Source organism: Schistocerca americana, chromosome 2, assembly GCF_021461395.2.
Source record: "Schistocerca americana isolate TAMUIC-IGC-003095 chromosome 2, iqSchAmer2.1, whole genome shotgun sequence".
Lineage (NCBI taxonomy): Eukaryota > Metazoa > Arthropoda > Insecta > Orthoptera > Acrididae > Schistocerca > Schistocerca americana.
The window spans coordinates 657,054,407-657,078,554 of NC_060120.1; the positions used below are offsets into that span (position 1 = coordinate 657,054,407).

Here is a 24,148-nt window from a genome sequence, read left to right on the forward strand (position 1 = left end):
GAAAGTGCAGTACTGATTAGCATCAACTCTAAACTTCGTTAATGGGATGCTGAAAAGAAATTTTTCACGAAACTGGAATTTTGTTACTGTAATTCTTAGCTGAAATTGGTTTATTGTATCTCTCATACAATGTATATTACACTGGGGGCGGGGAAATAAAGGACTGAGCAAAAATCTCAGCTTCCTTCCATGATGCATGATGTACTGAGATCAGTTACATAACAGCATGTACCCTACTCTTCTGAGAAGTACTGGACACTTTAATAGTGAATGTGATTTGAAGAGTTATATCTTCTGGAAATTCAATATAAAGAAGTTATCTCCAGAAACTTGGAATCATTTAATTCCTAACATTACAAACGTGGATAAGGCGATTTCTGTCATGAACTAACTCACAACCTGAACTGAGATAAGAAATGCCTTAACACTGGTTAAAACAGTATAATATGCAAGCAGCTAGTGAGTTTGTTGAAAGGCTCTGTTGATGGGTGTGGTTTAACAGTGAATTTCAACAAGCACTGAAGAGTGAAACATCATGCAGTATTAAACAAACAAATCCAATGATTTATAGCACTTATCCATTGTTATCATAATGCATGTCAGTTGCTTGTTTTAAGCATATGTCTAATTGAATAACAGTTCACTTCAGTTTTTGTCAAAGAAATAAAAGTTTCATTTAAAAATATTTTCATAATATAAGTCTTGGCTGGCTGACCTGCTCTGAACACCTCATTCTCCACAGCTATCAGGGACACCCATTCTATTATATTACCGCAGGCACTCCCGACACCCAATGCCAACAGCTGCTCGTCACTTTGATAAGTATAAAGTGCTTTACTATGGTGGTGTGTTGTAAATGAAGTGCGTGCATTAACAGATTCATGAAAAACAACAGTTCATCGAAAGTCCAACAAATTTTATTCATAGCTGTCCATTTTGGCAGCTACATATGCAGAAAAAATTCGGAGTAGGTATTAAAATTCATGGAGAAGAAATAAAAACTTTGAGGTTCGCCAATGACATTGTAATTCTGTCAGAGACAGCAAAGGACTTGGAAGAGCAGTTGAACGGAATGGACAATGTCTTGAAAGGAGGATATAAGATGAACATCAACAAAAACAAAACAAGGATAATGGAATGTAGTCTAATTAAGTCGGGTGATGCTGAGGGAATTAGATTAGGAAATGAGGCACTTAAAGTAGTAAAGGAGTTTTGCTATTTGGGGAGCAAAATAACTGATGATGGTCGAAGTAGAGAGGATATAAAATGTAGACTGGCAATGGCAAGGAAAGCGTTTCTGAAGAAGAGAAATTTGTTAACATCGAGTATTGATTTAAGTGTCAGGAAGTCATTTCTGAAAGTATTCGTATGGAGTGTAGCCATGTATGGAAGTGAAACATGGACGATAAATAGTTTGGACAAGGAGAGAATAGAAGCTTTCGAAATGTGGTGCTACAGAAGAATGCCTTAAGATTAGATGGGTAGATCACATAACTAATGAGGAAGTATTGAATAGGATTGGGGAGAAGAGAAGTTTGTGGCACAACTTGACCAGAAGAAGCGATCGGTTGGTAGGACATGTTCTGAGGCATCAAGGGATCACCAATTTAGTATTGGAGGGCAGCGTGGAGGGTAAAAATCGTAGAGGGAGACCAAGAGATGAATACACTAAGCAGATTCAGAAGGATGTAGGTTGCAGTAGTTACTGGGAGATGAAAATGCTTGCACAGGATAGAGTAGCATGGAGAGCTGCATCAAACCAGTCTCAGGACTGAAGACCACAACAACAACATATGCAGAAAGACACAAGAACTTGATGGTTCCCAATATCAGCATCAACTAGTTTGGACACTTAGATAAGGCATTTGATGATTTTCCATTTGGAATACACTGTAAGAAAATCTGAAGTGTATAAACTGCTGTCCAATAAACTGAAAATTCTGATAGACTACATATTTATCATTACTAGCAATTAAGGTAACTGCAACACTGTCTTACTTGAATCATCACAAAGCAGTAGCATGTCGCAAAATTTTGACCTCAAAACAGTTTGCATCCAACTTCAACTTTATGACATGCAAGTAGCAGTTCAATAGCCCCGTGAAAAATACAGTGTGTGATGTTTCTGTACTTTAACTCCTAACTTTCAAAGACCAAATTCTCCCATCTTATGGTGGTTTCAGACTGTAGTGAAGTAGCTTGGTATTCATCCACCAAGTTGTAGTCCTCTGAAGGTGGAGAACTGCTCAAGGTGGCAGCTGTTTTAATGATTGTGTGTCAATAATCCTACATAAAGTTATCATCAATGGAAACTCCAGGTAGGAACAAAACAATCGAGGAGAAGATACATTGTTACTTACCATTAAGATAACATACCGAGTTGCAGACAGGCACTATTAAAAGACACTTACACATAAGCTTTCAGCCTCAGCCTTTGTCAGAAAAGAGACACACACACACACACACACACACACACACACACACACACACACACACACACACTATTCATCTACACAAGCAAGCACATCTCATGCACACATGGCTGCTAACTCCATCAACTTGGGCCAGTATTCTCTCCGCCCCCAAATAACTACTGCAACTTACATCCTTCTGAATCTGCTTACTGCATTCATCTCTTTGTCTCCTCTTGGAATTTTAACCCCCTCCAATATTAAACTGGTGCTCCCTTGAGGTCTCAGAATATGTACTATCAATCAATCCCTTCTATTATTTAAGTTATGCCACAAGTTTCTTATCTTACCAATTCTCTTCAGTATCTCCTCATTAGCTACACGATCTATCTAGCTAATCTTCAGCATTCTTCTGTAGCTCATTTCAAAATCTCCCAATTCTCTTCTTGTCTCAACTGCTTATCCCCATTTCAGTTCTGTACAAGGCCATACTCCAGGCAAATACCTTTAGAAAAGACCTCCTAACACTTAGATTTATGAATTTCCCCCATGAGGGGTTAATGGAATGACAGCAACTTCTGTTAACCAGTTTGACGCAGAAAACAGCTGAAGTTGCAAAATTATTCTTTTTATTTAATTGATGAATGGTTTTGGGTATCAGAACCCATTCTCAAATCCCCCAACACAACAAGATGTTTTCCATGATATCACACAACCATGTTAATAATGTACATACTTTTGTCCAAGTCAAGTTTTTCAGTGACAACTGACAGGACAAACATACAACTACTTTTATATTTTTAGTGTGTAGTTTCCCAATTTAATTGCCCCATTATTGTCTTATTTCAATCGCCTATTTTCCATTACCCTTGTTTTGCTATTGCTGATTTTCATCTTATAACATCCCTTAAGTACTGTCCATTCTATTCAACTGTTCTACCAAGACCTTTGCTGTCCGACAGAATTATGATGGCATTAGCAAAACCAATTTTTTTATTTCTGCTCCCAGAACTTTAATTCCTTCGCCAACTTTGTGTGTGTTTCCTTTTCTCCTTGCTCTATGTACAGATCGAGTAACAATGAGAATAGGTTAGCAACCCTGTCTCACTCCATTCTCAACCACTGCTTCCATTTCATGCCCTTAGAATCTTAAAACTGCCATCTGGTTCCTGTAGAAGTTGCATTAAACTTCTGTCCCCCCTATATTTTATCTCTGTTGCCTTCAGAATTGCAATGAGTGTATTTCAGTTAACACTGCCACAAGTTTACAAAATATATCCAACTAAGCTTGCCTTTCTGTAACCATTTTTTTAAATTTCAGTTGTAGGGTCAGTATTGCTTTGCATGTTCCAACTTTTCTCCCAAACTGATATTACCTGAGGTTTGTTTCTACCAGTTTTTCAAGTCTTCTGTGTCAATATTTTACAACCACACCTTTTTAAACAGACAGTTTGGTGATACTAACACTTGTGAGCATCTACTTTCTTTGGAGTACATATTATTACCGTCAAACGGGTTGATTTCGGACAGTTTGTTGTTATTTTGATTGCAACTTTCTTATATAATGTTAGATTAAATTGACTGTTATGGAAGTGGTAGGGTATATGTGTAACGAATAAAATACCCCAGAACCAGAAAGTGTATGTGTAGGCATATTTATCTGAGGCAGTTAAATGAAGTGTCCGAAGTCACCCCATGGATTGGGGTGATTTTGGACACGTGTTTTCTAAATCTCTGTCCGAAGTTACAGTGTATAGAGGGTGAATTTATACAGTTACTGCCTTTTTTTAAAATTTGACATGCTTTTTATTTGATTTTGGTGACATTTTACACATTTTAACGCAGCCCTTTGTTACGAATAAGTGATATTGAATGATATAATGAATTTTATATATTACAGATTAGTTTTTATTTTGCAAGAATTTAAATAAATTTTTTACAGTTCTCAAATGAAATATTTCAAACAGACACAAACAAAGTAATTAACTAAAAGGTCAAAATAATTTTTCTCACTCATCATTCTAAATTAAGTTGCAAACTCTTTAAATAAACGATTGCCTTCGAGTCTAAAGCACATCATCTTGACAAATGAACACTCCTTTCTTCTCAACTGGTGTGGGAAGTATTCTCGAAATCTGCAATTTTTGTATTGTGTCTTTATCGGGGACATTAGGAAACACACATATGTTTTTACTGTTCTTGTGTGGGCGCAAGAATTTCACATTTACTTCTGTAGCACCAACATCTGTGGCCACTCCAACATACTGCCTTGTTTGCTCCTTGTTTCCACGTTTATATTTGTACTCTGCAACAAGAAAAGCCTCGTCTTTCAGCAGTAAAACTTCATTGGATGATGCGTCGTTTTCACTTTCACTACTGCTACACGCACTGTCATTTGTTTCAGCACTGTTTTCATTTCCTTGAAAATCTCGGCCAGTCATTGAATTTCCAGGTTGAATATCTAGTTTGCGGCGGCGGCGGGAGCTGCCAAGCTTATTTGGAGGACAACAAATTTCTTTGAGCATTTCTTCAAAAGTGGAAGACCATGCGTCTGTGTTGCTTTGCTGCCTCTCCTTGTAATCAGGCAATTTTCCGAAGACATGATCTGGATCAAAAGGGATTAGGCCCATGGCGCGAAATCCACCATTTATGTTTTCCTTGGAGTTTGCTGAAATCTTAGTGTCTGCTTCAGAAGAGAGGGGAAGGCATCCTTGGAAATGGTCCAACAAGTGTGTTTCTTCCAGTCAGTTAGTACAGCTCGCCACGCTGCTTTCATTGACCTGAAGAAGCTTACATCGAGTGGTTGGAGGAGGTGCGTGCTATTTGGGGGGGGGGGGGGGGGGCAGAAGAATGAATGAAATATTTTTCTGCTCACACTCTTCAATAACACGTAAAGACACGTGACTGGATAAGTTGTCTCCAATCATGACTGTTGGCCCGTTTTGCCTCTTCAAATAGAGCAAAGCGACTGTAAAGAACCAGTCTTCAAATACTGGCAGGTCAAACCACCCACTTTTGTTCATATTGAAACGGGTTCCTTGTGGTACACCACCTTGCCACGTGTCCCACAAATGCTCTGATTTGTAAAGGACGTACGGAGGAAGCAGTTTACCATCAGCACTAGCTGTCATCATTATTGAGACACTAGATTTTGATGAGTCCATCAATTTTTCAGCATGCTTACTCCCTCGTTTTGTAATTATCTGCTGCTTGCCTGGATCATCGGACATGTTGGTTTCACATAGTTGATATGTTCATAGGTGGGAGATTTTCCAGCTTTGCCTCGATATTGGAGATTTGTTCACTTCTGCAACGAGCTCGCTTAATATTTTCGCATAAGCGAACGAAAAGGTCTTCTGACTGTCATTTGAGGGATAAATGCACCCATTCTTCTCCTGGCAAACTATTACAAAATTTCTTCTCTTTTCGGCCAGATTTATCAAGGTAGCCTTTAACTAAATATCTAATATCCAATTTAGCGAGGGGAAATCCCCAGTGTGCAGCTCTCAAGAAACCTTGCTTCAACATTTCTTCTTCTTCTTCTTCTTCTTCTTCTTCATGTAGCACTGGCTGTCGTCCTATTTTTTTCGGATGTGCTTCCTGCACTTTATTTTGTAGGGTTGATTTAGGTATATCATACAACTCACACGCTTTTGTGTACGATAATTTACCACTCTGAATATCATTAACAGCTTTATCTAAAAGTTCCGGGTCATAATTACAACATACCATAGCACCTCTCCTGCTCTTATATGTTCTTGGCATTGTCCGAAATCACCCCACACAGTACACAGTTTTACAAAAACAGTCGTTATTTTATAATCTTGCACGAGAAACTTAACAAACTTGTACAGAAATTGTCTCAATGCTGTTAGCTACTGAGCGTGTCGACAATTACGGTTACAATAACTTCCCACTTGGCGCAACAATAGAAAGTTCCACTTTATGACAACGCATGGATTTTTAACACAGAGTGTTCGTCAATTATTCACCTAGGGAAACAATCGATGCAAGTGTGGAAAGTGATAAATGCAATCTTGCACTTGAAATAACTGGTGCATGGATGTTAAAATAAGTAACTCTTTGTTTCTATGCAGTGGGAAAGAGCAACTAAGCCATACTGTCCGAAATCACCCCGTTTGATAATACATTTTTCTTGAAGTCTGAGGGTATTTCCCCTGTTCGAGGTATCTTGCGCACCAGTTTTAAGTTTTGTCATGTCTGGGTCTCCCAAAGCTATCAACTGTTCTGATGAAATAGCATCTACTCCAGGGGCCTTGTTTCGACTTAGGTCTTTCAGGGCTCTCTCAAATTATTCTAGTAGGGTCGTATCTGACATCTCATCTTCATCTACTTCCTCTTCCCTTTCTATAATATTGCCTTCAGTTCTTTCCACTTTCATAGATCCTCAATATATTCCTTCCATCTTTCATGTTCCCCTTCTTTGCCTAGTATCGGTTTTCCAACCGAGTTCTTTATATTCGTACACTTGCCTCTCTTTTCTGTAATTGCCTCTTTAATTTTCCTACACACAATCTCTCTTTCCTCTAGTGAAATATGTTTCTAAATCTTTACATCTGTCCTCTAACCATCCACCCTTAGCCATTTTGCACTTCCTGTCCATATCATTTTTTAGACATTAGTATTCCCTTTCACATGATTCATTTTTATATTTTGTCCTTTCTTTACATAAATTAAATTCAGTAGTCTTTCTACTAGCCCTTTCACCTATTTGATCCTCTGCTGCCTCAACTATTTCATATCACAAAGCTACCCGTTCTTCACCTACTTTGTTCCTGTCCCCCGTTTCAGTCAATCATTTTCTGAGTCTCCCTTCGAAACTCTATAAAAAAAAAAAAAAAAAAATCTGGTTTTTTTAAAAAAAAGTCTGACTCCTTTATTTCCTATCTTTTTTTGAATTCTTCAGTTTAATCTACAGTTCATAACCAATAAATTATTATCAGAGTCCACACCCGCCCTTAACTATTACAATCTAGTTCTGAAACATCACATAATAATAAATGTGAAACCTACTGATGTCTCCAGGTCTCTTCCATATACACAACCTTCTTTCATCATTCTTAAACCAAGTGTTAGTGGTGATTAAATAATGCTACGTCTAAAATTCTATCAGGCAGCTTCGTCTCACCCCCCCCCCCCCCCATTTATTTTCCTTCTCTTCCTACCACCCATCAATGAAATTTTTGTCTCCCTGAAGTGTACGAATAGTTTCTTTCATATCGTCACATATTCTTTCAATCCCTATCATCTGCAGAGTGAGCTTAAGTATGAACTTTTAGTACTGTGGTGAAGTTGGCTGTGTCTATATGCATTATCTATGCTGCTCATAGTAGCTTAACCACATTCCTATGTTCTTGCTCATTATTAGATCTACTCCTACATTAACCCTATTTGAATTTGTATTTATATCCCTGCACTCACCTGACCAGAAGTCCTCTTCTTCCTATCACTGTGCTTCACCAATTCCCACTGTATCTAACTTCAACCTATTGATTTTTCTTCTTATATTTTATGACCTACCTACCAAAAAAAGTGATCTGACATTCCATACTCGTATCTGTAGAATGTCCGTTTTCTTTTCCTTGGTGACATCCTCCTGAGCCTCTCTGCCTGGGGACCTGAATGTGGGACTATTTTACCTCTGGAGTGACAAGTAAAATATTCAATTGCCAGACCAGGATTATGTCATGAATTCCACTGTCAGTGGCACATACACATCAAATCATCCATGTGTCAATTATTAAATCTCTAAGATGTCAAAATTGATGTGGATCTCACAGTACATAGGTCGTCATGCATACTTGTGCCTGTCACAGATGTCAAATACTATATGGTGACACTTCCTGATCACTTTGGACACTATTGACGCAGAATAAATAAATATTTAATTTAAATGGGGGCATCCTTTCAATATATCATCAGTTTGGTACACAACTGTGAAAGTTAGACAATGTGGCCTGCATGTGACATTTGGATCCATGCAATAAACAGTAGCTGAGGAAACATCATTTGTAAAGTTTGTGCAAGTCTATTATCCTCTATTGACATCCTGATGTAACACTGCAGTCCCTTGACATTATATCCTGTCAATTCTATGATCTAGTTTAAACAATCCAGATGCAAGAGGTGACAATTTGTACATTTAATTCTATAACTTAACAGATATGGTTTCATGCTGAAGTCATTAATACAGTCACTGACCTCAGTCAGTTCCAAGCAAGGATAAACTTAAGTCTCCTCTTAATCACTGTGAAAATTTTTAAAGAACTATAGCCTTTGAAAGATTCTGGTTACAGCGTTCCTTCCTTTGCTTAAAAACATACTTTTATTAAGGTGCAATACAAACAGTCACCGTGGTCTAGGGGCAGCGTCTTTGATTCATAATCAAAACGTCTTCGGTCCCGGGTTCGATCCCCGCCACTGCCTAAATTTTGACGAATAATCAGCATTGGCGGCCGAAGACTTCCGGCATAAGAAGTCAGCCTCATTCTGCCAATGGCCTTGTCAAAGAGGGCGGAGGAGCGGATAGAGGTTCAGGGCACTCTCTTGTCCTAGGGGTGGGAAATTGCACCTAAATGCGGAAGAATCAGCAATGATCAACGACATGAGGATGCAGAAGGCAATGGAAACCACTGCATTAAAGACACGTAACGTGTATCCACAGGACATGTGGCCTGTAATTGAAGAAGTGTCATGATGATCTCTCCATTGGCAAAAGATTCCGGAATAGTCCCCCATTCCGATCTCCGGGAGGGGACTGCCAAGGGTGAGGTTACCATGAGAAAAAGATTGAATAATCTATGAAAGGATAACGTTCTACGAGTCGGGGTGTGGAATGTCAGAAGCTTGAACGTGGTAGGGAAACTAGAAAATCTGAAAACGGAAATGCAAATGCTCAATCTAGATATAGTAGGGGTCAGTGAAGTGAAGTGGAAGGAAGACAAGGATTTCTGGTCAGATGAGTATCGGGTAATATCAACAGCAGCAGAAAATGGTATAACAGGTGTAGGATTCGTTATGAATAGGAAGGTAGGGCAGAGGGTGTGTTACTGTGATCAGTTCAGTGACCAGGTTGTTCTAATCAGAATCGACAGCAGACCAACACCGACAACGATAGTTCAGGTATACATGCCGACGTCGCAAGCTGAAGATGAACAGATAGAGAAAGTGTATGAGGATATTGAAAGGGTAATGCAGTGTGTAAAGGGGGACGAAAATCTAATAGTCATGGGCGACTGGAATGCAGTTGTAGAGGAAGGAGTAGAAGAAAAGGTTACAGGAGAATATGGGCTTGGGACAAGGAATGAAAGAGGAGAAAGACTAATTGAGTTCTGTAACAAGTTTCAGCTAGTAATAGCGAATACCCTGTTCAAGAATCACAAGAGGAGGAGGTATACTTGGAAAATGCCGGGAGATACGGGAAGATTTCAATTAGATTACATCATGGTCAGACAGAGATTCCGAAATCAGATACTGGATTGTAAGGCGTACCCTGGAGCAGATATAGACTCAGATCACAATATAGTAGTGATGAAGAGTAGGCTGAAGTTCAAGACATTAGTCAGGAAGAATCAATACGCAAAGAAGTGGGATACGGAAGTACTAAGGAATGATGATATACGTTTGAAGTTCTCTAACGCTATAGATACAGCAATAAGGAATAGCGCAGTAGCCAGTACAGTTGAAGAGGAATGGACATCTCTAAAAAGGGTCATCACAGAAGTTGGGAAGGAAAACATAGGTACAAAGAAGGTAGCTGCGTAGAAACCACGGGTAACAGAAGAAATACTTCAGTTGATTGATGAAAGGAGGAAGTACAAACATGCTCTGGGAAAATCAGGAATACAGAAATACAAGTCGCTGAGGAATGAAATAAATAGGAAGTGCAGGGAAGCTAAGACGAAATGGCTGCAGGAAGAATGTGAAGACATCGAAAAAGATATGATTGTCGGAAGGACAGACTCAGCATACAGGAAAGTCAAAACAACCTTTGGTGACATTAAAAACAACGGTGGTAACATTAAGAGTGCAACGGGAATTCCACTGTTAAATGCAGAGGAAAGAGCAGATAGGTGGAAAGAATACATTGAAAGCATCTATGAGGGTGAAGATTTGTCTGATGTGATAGAAGAAGAAACAGGACTCGATATAGTAGAGATAAGGGATCCAGTATTACAATCGGAATTTAAAAGAGCTTTGGAGGACTTACGGTCAAATAAGGCAGAAGGGATAGACAACATTCCATCAGAATTTCTAAAATCATTGGGGGAAGTGGCAACAAAACGACTATTCACGTTGGTGTGTAGAATATATGAGTCTGTCGATATACCATCTGACTTTCGGAAAAGCATCATCCACACAATTCCGAAGATGGCAAGGGCTGACAAGTGCGAGAATTATCGCACAATCAGCTTAACAGCTCATGCATCGAAGCTGCTTACAAGAATAATACACAGAAGAATGGAAAAGAAAATTGAGAATGCGCTAGGTGATGATCAGTTTGGCTTTAGGAAAAGTAAAGGGACGAGAGAGGCAATTCTGATGTTACGGCTAATAATGGAAGCAAGGCTAAAGAAAAATCAAGACACTTTCATAGGATTTGTCGACCTGGAAAAAGCGTTCGACAATATAAAATGGTGCAAGCTGTTACAGATTCTGAAAAAAGTAGGGGTAAACTATAGGGAGAGACGGGTCATATACAATATGTACAACAACTAAGAGCGAATAATAAGAGTGGACGAGCAAGAACGAAGTGCTCGTATTAGGAAGGGTGTAAGACAAGGCTGTAGCCTTTCGCCCCTACTCTTCAATCTGTACATCGAGGAAGCAATGATGGAAATAAAAGAAAGGTTCAGGAGTGGAATTAAAATACAAGGTGAAAGGATATTAATGATACGATTCGCTGATGACATTACTATCCTGAGTGAAAGTGAAAAATAATTAAATGATCTTCTGAATGTAATGAACAGTCTAATGGTTTGAGAGTAAATCGGAGAAAGACGAAGGTAATGAGAAGTAGTAGAAATGAGAACAGCGAGAAACTTAACATCAGGATTGATGGTCACTAAGTCAATGAGGTTAAGGAATTCTGCTACCTAGGCAGTAAAATAACTAATGACGGACGGAGCAAGGAGGACATCAAAAGTAGACTCGCTATGGCAAAAAAGGCATTTCTGGCCAAGAGAAGTCTACTAATATCAAATACCGGCCTTAATTTGAGGAAGAAATTTCTGAGGATGTACGTCTGGAGTACAGCATTGTATGGCAGTGAAACATGGAAACCGGAACAGAAGAGAATCGAAGCATTTGAGATGTGGTGCTATAGACGAATGTTGAAAATTAGGTGGACTTATAAGGTAAGGAATGAGTAAGTTCTACGCAGAATCGGAGAGGAAAGGAATATGTGGAAAACACTGATAAGGTGAAGGGACAGGATGATAGGACATCTGCTAAGACATGAGGGAATGACTTCCATGGTACTAGAGGGAGCTGTAGAGGGCAAAAACTGTAGAGGAAGACAGAGATTGGAATACGTCAAGCAAATAATTGAGGACGTAGGTTGCAAGTGCTACTCTGAGATGAAGAGGTTAGCACAGGAAAGGAATTCGTGGCGGGCCGCATCAAACCAGTCAGTAGACTGATGGGAAAAAAAAAAAAAAAAAAAGATGAGCATAACAACTGTAGAAGTAGTAGTAAGTTTAAGGCTGATTAATATGCAACTGATGCTGCATGGACTTTTTTTATGTTGCAATTAATATTGTAGTAGATTGTCCAAATTGAATAGTGTTCTACTGTACAGGACTTTGTGAATGATTATTTTAAACTGTGGATGTACCAAATACAAGAAAACACATTTTACTACATATGAGCTGACAATGTGTTTTCCCTTTATTTTCAATCTCCTCCTTCCCACCAACTAGTAAATTTAATTTTTTTTTTTTACATAAAATATATGGTTATTGGATCACCAACTGTTCATATGTGCATATTACACTGCATATATGATATTTTGGCCTAGAGATAAATATTTTTTTTTGAAAATTATTTTCTTTCACAGTCTCCCAATTTCAATTAGAAACTGCAGATTTCAGCCACAACCAGCCATCTTCCAGTAAGATGAATGGAGAAGTTCATCTAAACATGGAAGAAATGACATTCAGTAAATAACTTTGACTACATGCCCCACCTACTTGGTCTTATTAATTATGACATCTTTCTTTACTTTAAGAAAAAGCATTTTGAAATAACAAAGAAGTTATGGCTAATATCACTACAACTCTCCAGGCCATCTTAAAGACATGGAGAAACAGAAATATGAGTTCTAAAATTGCCTGAAACAAGAAGCAAACACTGGCATTAGCACTTCCTGAGAGTTCTGTTCCCGAATCCTGAATTGGTTTAACAAGGCAATCGGATTTTCACTATTTTTTGTATTTATGGTACGTGAAATTCAGGATTCAAGTATCAATCCTCAAAATTAGATCAGTGCAACTAAAAAAAAAAAAAACTAGTGGAAATCCAACCTTGAAGTTTTCCCAGTGTGTTTAATACCACGAAGCAAGCTCAATTTTTCAATAGGCAGCATGGTAGAATACCTGTCTGCCATGGAGGGGACCCGGATTTTATTCCAAGGTAATGCAAATTTTTAAACAAAGGTGCATGTTCTATTAGCATTTCCGTGAACATAAAGATGAAAAAAACAATCTGTAGTGCAATAGAGTGGTAACCGATAGATGGATGGTTCAAGTCTCGTTTCAGTCGTCATGTTTTTTGTTTTGTTTTCCATTCAGTTCAAGTACCTACAACATTTACATATAAAATTCACCAAATAAATGCTAATTTTATGACAATTACACGGTTCTTTTTCTAATTTCATATTGCACGCAAAAATACTAACACAAAGATTGTTTGAATTAAAAACACATTACGAATTAATTTTTTCCATCTTTATATATTTTGTACTTAACTTTAAAGTCTATTTTCTTGGGTATTTTTGAGAGGTGCATCGAACTAGTTTGGGAAATTGATATCCGAATTCAGAATTTCACGTACCAGAATACTTAAAAAATACAATTATCGTGTGGGTCTCAGCGCAATTCTGAAGACGTCAGAGAATAGCATTTTATTTCCCCAGCACTTTCAGCCTTAAAGATCAAACAACCCTCTGTGAACCAGCACAGTGTACTGTCGCCAATTTACCTGTGTTGAAAGGAACAATGAGGCAGTACCTAGTTCATTGAGGGCACCGTTTATGCAAAACAAAGGATATAAGAGAGCAGTTGAATGGAATGGGCAGTGTCTTGAAAGGAGGATATAAGATGAACATCAACAAAAGCAAAACGAGGATAATGCAATGTAGTCGAGTTAAGTCGGGTGATGCTGAGGGAATTAGATTAGGAAATGAGACACTTGAAGTAGTAAAGGAGTTTTGCTATTTGGGGAGCAAAATAACTGATGATGGTCGAAGTAGAGAGGATATAAAATGTAGACTGGCAATGGCAAGGAAAGCGTTTCTGAAGAAGAGAAATTTGTTAACATCGAGTATTGATTTAAGTGTCACGAAGTCGTTTCTGAAAGTATTTGTATGGAGTGTAGCCATGTATGGAAGTGAAATATGGACGATAAATAGTTTGGACAAGAAGAGAATAGAAGCTTTTGAAATGTGGTGCTACAGAAGAATGCTGAAGATTAAATGAGTAGATCACATAATGAGGAGGTATTGAATAGCACTGGGGAGAAGAGGAGTTTGTGGCACAACTTGACAAGAAGAAGGGACCGTTGGTAGGACATGTTCCGAGGCATCAAGGGATCACCAATTTAGTATTGGGGGGCAGCATGGAGAATAAAAATCGTAGAGTGAGACCAAGAGATGAATACAGTAAGCAGATTCAGAAGGACGTAGGTTGCAGTAAGTACTGGGAGATGAAGAAGCTTGCACAGGATAGAGTAGCATGGAGAGCTGCATCAAACCAGTCTCAGGACTGAAGACCACAACAACAACAACAACAACAACAACAACAACAACATGTATGAGCACACCACATCTGCTTGAGAACCATCAGTATCACATACAACTTGGCACTGAAGACTTACTTCTGCTGGTAAGCAGTTCCATGGAGCATTACCTCTGGAAACAATGGAATGACCAACAAGGTACCTTTGCTTGGAGGTGCGTGAAAATCATTACATCATAGTTCTAACTTAACATACAATAGAATGTACAATTTGTAGTATTCAACTTCTTGTATGCATTCAACTTAAAATTAATCCTGTGTCATAATCTGTGAAGGTGGCTGCTTGCTTTAACTTGAGAAAAGCTTGATATCTATTGTCTGAAAGCACAAACTATTTTACCATTGACACTGAGGTCCTAGGCAGAGGGTTCAGTGAATCATATTCAGACCAAACTATCACTTAAATCTTTATGTGCATGCTCCAATTTCTCCTGTTTTATTGCAGTGATTATTCCTCCTTATGTCTGTGGGTGTCAATAAAACATCTTTGCGTTCAGAGGAGAAAGTTGGTGACCAAAATTTCATGAAAAGCTCTTGCTGCAACAAAAAAATACCTATGGTTTAATGCTCTCTCTCTCTCTCTCTCTCTCTCTCTCTCTCTCTCTCTGTGTGTGTGTGTGTGTGTGTGTGTGTGTGTGTGTGTGTGTGTGTGTGTGTGTGTGTGAGAGAGATAACAGAAAACTTCCCTTCTTTGGACTTTTTCGGTGTCTTCCATCAATCCATATGACAGACAAGTATAACATAGGCAGTCCTTTTAGTAGACCTGTTGCACGTTCTCTGTGTTCTGCTAATAAAATTCATGTGATTTATCACGTAAATGTAATTTAATGGATTCCATTTTAGTATTCATGTGGACGACTTGATACCTGCCATTATTTAGAAGCAATGCCACTTTTGCACCTTATTTAAATCATTTTCCAATCGATTGTATCTTATAATTTTGCTAGAGAGTAGATGACAGCATCATCTGCACACAATCTAAGGAGGACTGCTTAAGATTTTCTCCAAAATTGTTTGTAACACATTAGATAGGAACAGCAGAGGCCTGAAACACTTCCTTGGGGAATGTCAGATATCGTCTCTGTTTTACTCTATGTCTTTTTGCCAATTACTATGAACTGTGACCTTTCTGGCAGAAATCATTAATCTAGTCTCAGCTGATGCGATACTCCACAGACACACAATCTGAGTAGAAGTCGCTTGTGAGAAATGGTATCAAAAAGCCTTCTGCAAAGCTAGAAATATGGAAAAAATTTGAGATCCCATCAATAGCACTCGTTATTTTGTGTGAATGAAGGGTTGATTGTGTTTCACAACAACGATATTTTTTGACTGTGCTGACTACGTGTCTATAGACTTTTCTTCCAGGTAATTCATGATATTCAAAACACTGTGTGTGTTTCGAACTCATACTGCAAATCACTGTCAGTGACATGGACATGTATTTCACTGGATTACTCCTACTTCTTTTCTCTATTACTGGTGTGACCTGTGCAACTTTCTAGTCTTCAGATACATATCTTCCATTAAGCAAGCAGTTGTACATTATTGAGAAGTATGAGGCTATTATGTCAGCTTACTACAAAGAAAACAAATTGGTATATGATCTGGTCCACAGGACTTGCCTTTACTAAATGATTTAAGCTGTTTCAAAGTCACCACCAGCTGTAATTGTGTGAGTGGGGTACCTACATGAAATGAGACTCAAGTTTTCTTTGAAGTGCTCAGCAACTTTATCATCCAAGTTGAGGAGAGATGGGGGAGGTTAGTGAAAGGAACTAATTTTAATTTAGTCTGGTTGTCAAGTACAACCCCTACCCATACTAACTCTCAGGAACCATCTCCTTCATTTTCAATACAATGATAAACTACTACTAACAGCAACAAACACTCCACCACAAACAGTACTTACCCATCCTCTCTAAACACCATTAGGTCGTTTGTATAAAATTTGGCTAAGCTAATATCTGGCTTTAGCCACTTTTCAGTATGTGTAACAATTTCAGCTTCAGTGCTTTCTGTTAAGCATTTGGAGGTCTGGTTCTTCTGTAACACAGTTACGATGAATTACAATCATAATACTTATTGTTGACTTGTCTACTATCTGCACCCTTTGTGAATCTCCCATAACTATTGCACAAGTTGAGGAATCTGTGCATCCTGCATGATCACAGAACCATCTGAGCTTCTCATTCAGGTCCTCCACTCTGCTCTGTACCAATGATCCACAGCTGGTACTGTTGACAATGCTATAGATGAGCTCCACCTTTCTCTCATTAGCAGGACTGGCAACCTTTGCCAACTCAGACAGCCACCTAAAACTAGAGACAACCTCTTCAAATCCAAAGCAACACAAATCGTTAGACAGGAGCCATCACCTGCAGTTGCCTGCTCCCTTGTTCATCATGACATTGAGAAGCACCCGTTCCACATATGGAATGACTCCTCCATTCTGTGCACTACATACTGCATTTTTTCCCCTCCTTGGTAGCCGTATCCCTAAGCGGCCACATTACTTGTCTAACAGTGGAGCTCCCAACTACCAGTAATACCATACCAGTCTGTGAATCACCACATCTTGTGGGCTGAGAGGCTTCCTCTGAAACAGGGCACACAACTGCATCTGGTTGAAGATCTTTATCAGCCATAGATAGCATCTGAAATCTTTTTGCCAGGTGAACCAGGGAGGCCTTTCGATTGGCCCCCCAGGAAGATCTTTGACTGCCTGCCACAATCTAAAGCAACCCCTCACTCTACCAAGGGTAAGGGTACCCTCAATGGTGGCACAATGAGGGTGGTCACTGCAGTGGACCAATCGGGAGATAGTAAATCAAAATGGGTCACTTCTTGTCAGCATCTCATTGCAACTCACAGACTAAACATTGTGCTGAAATCTGCTGCTGCTGAGATAGAAGCTGGAGCCCAATTATGTTTTTCCTCCACTCTGCATTGCTTAACCTAGATCCGTGATGGACTTGTAGCCAGTGGACGGTCCAAACATAGTCTTTCTGTTGAAGGGTGAGCAATGATTATGTATGATTGAGACTCTTTGGCCAACTTAGGTTTAAATATGTTTTGTAAGGGCCAGGAAATTCCATCACATAGTCAGTATGTTGCTGCCACTTGATACAGAAACCAGGGATAGAGCCTTTTCATTAAGTTCCTGCTACTAGTCCGATGTCTGAACAGTGCATCGTACCAAATCTCTCTACGTAAAAAATTTAAACCATCACTTGTAAACTAAACTGGCCGGCATCAATACTATATAAAATTGTTGGACACAGGATGTCTTCATCCTGCTTTTCACAGTTCGTCCCTAAAATGTATATGGCTTTAAGTGCTCATATTTTAATGATTCACAAATGTGGTGGCCATGTGAGCCTGATCAAATATGAAACTTATGAACCTAGTTGACTGGCTAAAACGATGATCTTTCAAACAGTTTTGTTTCACTGAAATTGTGACAGTTGCAATTAACATCAACAAAGGCCAATATTTCTTGGCAGGGGTACGTATGGAGGGGGGGGGGGGGGGGTAGGATCTTTCATGTAATTACCAGTTGCAGATCCCCATTCTCCCAGACACACAACATTCTGCTGCCACACCCCTCAGTGGTTGCTACACCACACCCAGAATAGACAGTGAGGAGTGTGGGGTAGTGCTGACCACCTCATAGGCTGGGACTTTCAGGACTGCAAAGCCTGTACATTAGCTGGTCCCTTGAGGGAACGAATAGGATAGTCAGAGGTTACAATTGCAGCTTTGATAGGAAGAAATATGGCCTAATCTCAGAACCCTTGTCAGTTCCTCTTATACAAAACTATAACAAGCATGCATCACACGTGGTGTGTCTAGGAAGTTCAGTGAATGGTGATCTGATCGGTAACTTGGCGCATGTGTGCATGCATGTGTATGGGTCTTCAGGGACTTGATAATCTATACACAGCATGCACTGCATATGACTAACTGCATAAACAGACTGCGACCAGTTGAACGTCGTCAGTGTGAGAGGAAGTGTCACAGCACAATAGACCAACCCGTAAACAAGTTCTGCTACAAATTGGGGAAGACTGCAACGGAGACACATGGAATGTTGGTGCAGGTGTAGGGGAAGGAAGCTGTGAGCGGAAAATGTGTTTATGAATTGTTTAAGCTCTTCCGTGAAGGAAAGAAACAACTGAGAATGAGCCACATTCAGGTTGGCCATCGACAAGCAGAACCCCAGTAAAGATTGAGAAAGTGCGACAAATACTGGCACAAAATAGGCGACGGAATCTCAGATTGATTGCAGAGGAATTGGGCATTAACAAGGACACAGTGCACACCATTGTCCGTTATGATTTGGTAAGTGGAAGATCTGCTCCCAATGTGTGCCGCCCAAGCTCACAGACTAGCAGAAAGCAAAACAGATGGAAACTTCTTGTGCTTTTATTTCCATGTGTGACCAGGATCCATTGTTTCTGAACACAATCATCACGGAAGATGGGACATGGTACTACCAGTTCGATACCGAATCAAAACAGCAATCGATGTCATGATGTTCACCATCTTCTCCACAACCAAAGAAAAGCTGCCTGCAAAAATCCAAGGTGAAAACACTGATCGCCTTCTTCGACAACAATGGCATCCACAAGGAATTTATTCCTGCAGGTCAAAGCATTAATGTTGCATTTTACCAGCCCATTTCGAATCAATTCTACAACGTATCTGGCAGGTTCAGCCAGAGTTGCACAGGACTGGTAAATGGATGTTGCTCTAAGACAATGCCCTTGCACACTGCACTATCTGTGAGCTACAATTCCTGGTGCACAAGATGGTGACTGTTCTTGAACACCCTCCGTATTCCCCTGATCTGGCTCCTGCAGACTTTATATACATAATTTCCAGTAAATTAAAATCAGTAGTGTCATATCTCAACGAGGAACTTTAAATTTTCAGCATAGGACAAGAGCATGTAGAGAAACTATGGCAAAGCAAAAACTAAAATGCTTAATTCCATTTTCATATATTCCTTTACAGAGGAATACCCAGGATAACTGCCCCAATTTAATCCTCTTACCACTGAAAAGATGAACAAAGTAAGTACTAGTGTCAGCGTTGTTGAGAACCAGCTGAAATTTATTAAACTGAATGAAGCTCTGGGCCCTATGGTTTCCCTGTCAGATTCTATACTGAATTTGCAGCTGAGTTAGTCCCTCTTCTAACTACAATCTATTGTACATCCCTCTAACAAAAAACGGTGCCCCACTCTTGGCAAAAAGCACAGGTCACATCCGTCTACAAGAAGGATAGTAGAAGTGATCCACAAAACTACTGTCCAGCATCTCTGACAGATTTGTTGTATAATCTTAGAGCTTATTCTGAGCTAAAACATAATGAGGTATTTAACAGAATGACTTCCTCAATGCCAACCAGCATGGATTACAAAAACATTGGTCACATGAAACCCAACTTGCACTCTTCTCACATGACGTACTGAAAGCTTTGGATACAGGCAGGTAGATGCAATATTTCTTGATTTCTGCAGAGCATTTGACTCATAACCACTTGTCAAAAATATGATCATACGAAGTATCAATTTAAATTGGTGACTGGACTGAGGAATTTTTGGTAGGGAGGACACAGCATGTTATCTTGGATGGAGATTCACTGTCAGACGTAGACGGGTGTGCCCCAGGAAAGTGTGTTGGGACCCTTGCTGTTCATGTAGTATATTAATGAGCTTGCAGATAGTAGTAACCTCAGGCATTTGGTAGATGATGCAGTACCCTATAATGAGTACTATCTGAAAACAGCTGCATAAATATTCAGTCAGGTATTGGTAAGATTTCAAAGTGGTGCAATGATTGGCAACTTGCTTTTGGTTCAGAAATATAAAATTGTAAATTTCATGAAACGAGAAAACTTAAGTTTCCTGTGACTATAATGTCAAAGAGTCACAGTTGGAATCAGGCAATTTGTGCAAATACCTGGGCATAACACTTTGTAGGGATATGAAATGGAATGATCACATAGGCTCAGTCATTTGTAAAGCAAGTTTTAGACTTCGGTTTATTGCAATCAGCTACAAAGGATATTGCTTACAAAGCACGCATGCACCCAGTTGTAGTATACTGATCAAGTGTGGGGACTCTTACCAGATAGGGCTTACAGGGGATACTGAAAATATACAGAGAAGGGCAGTAAGAATGGTCACTGGTTTGTTTAATCCTAGGGACAGTGTCACAGAGATACTGAAGGAACTGAACTGCAAGACTGTTTAAGACAGACGTAAACTATCCTGAGAAAGTCTGTTAACAAAGTCTCAAGAACCAGCTTTGAATGACGACTCTAGGAATATACTACAACCCCTCTGTATCACTTACAAAGGGATTGTGAGGGTAAGATCTGAATAATTACTACATACACAGAGGCATTCAAACAATCATTCTTCCCACACTCCATTCATCAATTGAGTGGGAGAGACCCAAATAACTGGTACAATGGGATGTATCCTCTGCCATGCACCTCTTTGTTTGCAGAGTATAGACTTAAGCGTGTAAGGAAGGAGTGAACCCTTTCAGGGGACTGGGACGAGGGTGTCAAACCACTTCAACTACCTGGGAAGAATGTGGTGGCAAATCGTCTTTCTGAAGGTAATGGATGCCTGTTGGGTGCTGTATGCGGACAGTCCGAATCACGTGATTGAGTCTAATATTCCAGCATTGTGTACCCACAATAAATAATGGCAGAAAAAATCAGGGATCCAATTTCATTCTGTGCAAATATTCCACAAATAAAAGACCACTGCCAAGCTGAGAAGTGTCTTGTTGGCAATCAGGACGCATCACACTGTGGCTTTTGAAATGCTCTAACCTTGAAATCAGTGCGCACAAACACAGCACAACTAACAGATCCATATTTTTCCATATTTTAAGCATCCAGTAACAGCCATTTTGTGCCTCCAGCATCCTCTGACATTAATTAAGCAATTATACATGTGGGGAGATCTGCACTCCATAGCATGAAGATAATTCTCTGTGGAATAGCTGTCACTATTCAACACTGAATTAGTAAGTAATTTACCGCACTGAAGCCTGTCTGTCTGCTACTACAAAATACAGTAGCTGACTTTGGCCTTGCTATGTTTGCCCAAATCAAGAATTCACTGTATGCATTTGGTGTAGCGACACACGATAGTTCACTACCTAGAGGTGCAGTGTGTTGGTTAATAATTCCACCCGATGACATGCCAAACTATTGAGAGAGAGAGAGAGAGAGAGAGAGAGAGAGAGAGAGAGAGAGAGAGAGAGAGAAGCCAAATCTTATTTAATTGTTCAGGAGTATATGCCCAAAGATATAAGCTGAAGACTAACAGAATTAAAGTACATAACTATCTCTGCCCTAAGTTTCACTTGCGGGTTTCGAATCATCTTGATGAAAAAGTAGTTCACCTAGAGGCCTGCTTTAGAATGCCCATGATTTAGATTCTTTCAGCCATTTCATTAGATCAGAATTTCTTAGATGGGAAGCTGCTTTAACCTCTTGGCCCCTATAGTTTTTGCCTCAGACCATCATTTTATTCATTCTGTTTTGAAGTACCATTACCTTTAGCATGAATCCACCAATGCTACTGCAACCCTGAATCAGGACTTCAGTATTATAAGAAAATATCTAACGTAAGATTGTTTGTGAATCTGGTCATACATGACAACATTCGGTAGTCCTAGGCTGCTAAATAATCTTTTACAGCATTTATTCTTTAATGTAATAGATATGTCCTACATGATACCAACCTGGAAATGTATCAGGTATTCCACAGTTTTGCGGCCCCCCTTGTCTGTTTTCACTAGAACCTTCAGCACCTAAAACAGCAACAGAGAGGAATGAAAGCAAATGTGGAATAATGAAGAATGTACATAAATGAATATGGCAAATGATTACACTGTGTGTACAGGAAACTAATAAAAAACATAGGATTGAGGTTAGGTAAAAAACAGTATATTTGAAAGCACAATATAATGAAAATTGGTGCTTATCGGTTGACTGGCCCCATTTCTGGCACAATGTCTGCACTTGTTTGGCTTCCTTAAAGAATTATTGTACAGGTGCTATGAACCACATGACTACAGCAATATGATGCATGACACTTGTAAATAATGTGATAGTTATAGCCTCCTGAAGATGGGTACTAGGTCTCTGAAACCTATTAAGTAAATAAGATTCTTTTCTGCAACTGGTTGCTGATTATTTCGGTACATTCAGATACAGTTGCTAAAGAAGTATACAATATTATAACACTTACAGAAATGTATCATCAGGCTGCTTTGGATTCTGAGCACAAAAACCCACTTATGGCTGCTACTGCACAGCTATTGGGCATGGCCCATATTGCAATGGGGTGCCAGTTTTCTCACGTTAAAAGAAACCAGCAGTGGTTAAGCCACCTGGACCATGCAACACTGGTCTACGATTTTCCATCCGTACACTCACGTTTCACATAGCCACAAACTATGCGGATGCAGAATATGCTATACAGGGTGTTTCAGAAAGGACTTTACAAATTTAGAAATTCATAAAAATTAATTGAAAGAATATACAGAACTGGGTTTAGTACTTTTTGTACAGAAACACATCAAGTTTTTTTACCTCAAACTAAAGGTGTTGTATGTGGCTTCCGTTGGTTATCCTGCACACATCCCACTGGAAGTCCATTTCCTCCCAAACTTGCTGTAACATTGCAGGTTTAACTTTCTCAGGGGCGGTGCAAATTCTTGATCTACATTCAGGTAGAGAGCCTGGCACAGGAGGTACAAACACGATATCCTTGATGAATCCCATAAAAATAAAATTAAAAAATGAGTGGTGTCATCACGGCCAATCTATTGACCTGGAAAGCGACCACTGAGAAAATCCCAGTCATCAGCCAGGTAGTGGTGTGGTGTACCACCTTGCATTTTGTTCTTGGTCATCCTCATCGATCTGTGATATCAAAAATTGTTGTAACATATCCAGGTACACTTTCTCGTTGATGGTTCTCTCACAGAAAAAAGGGGCCCTACACTTTATTCTGGCTCAATACACAACAAAAATTAAGTTTAGGGCTATCATGAACATGTGGTAATGTTTGATATGGATTTTCGCTGCCCCAAATCCTACTGTTGTGTGTGTTACCCTTGCCACTTGCCAAATCAACTCGTCAGAAAAGATGATTTTGTCCAAGAAATGTTCATCCTCAAGTAACCTATTTAACATATCCGACAGAAGTTCTCGTGACCAATTTTATCAGTGTCTTATTGCTCGTACGATCATCAGTCTGTACGGTTTCAAATGCAAACGGTCTCTCAACATATGCCAAACAGTCGTATGTGGGATTTGCAGGTCGCGAGATGCACACCGGGTCAATTTCATAGGGCTGTTGACGAAATGTTGCCCCACTCCCTCAACATGTCGTCAGATGTGCTTGGACGACCTGATGATTTCCCATGTCTTACCGAGGACCCTGTTTTGACAAAACATTTATGCCACTCATAAATTGTAAGCCTAGCAGTAGGATCTCTAGCATACTTGGTACGGAAATTACACTGAATTGTTGTCGCCGACTTTTATTCTTCAAAGCAAAACACACAGCTCGCACACTTGATTCCAGTGAAATCAGCCATCTTTAACGCAACTGCCGCTAGCGCTCCTTACGGTGTGATTCGGCACTAGCGAACTAGGTGA

General features: G+C 39.5%; 1 protein-coding gene across 1 annotated transcript in view; it reads right to left on the reverse strand.

Annotated features, from left to right (window-relative positions):
- The window catches only part of LOC124595435 (male-specific lethal 3 homolog), a 140,803-nt gene that overhangs the window by 88,503 nt on the left and 28,152 nt on the right, over positions 1-24,148 (reverse strand). Inside the window, exon 2 of the mRNA XM_047134176.1 lies at positions 22,222-22,290. Coding sequence (XP_046990132.1) covers positions 22,222-22,290 — 69 coding nt within the window. The remainder of the gene's footprint in view (positions 1-22,221; positions 22,291-24,148) is intronic.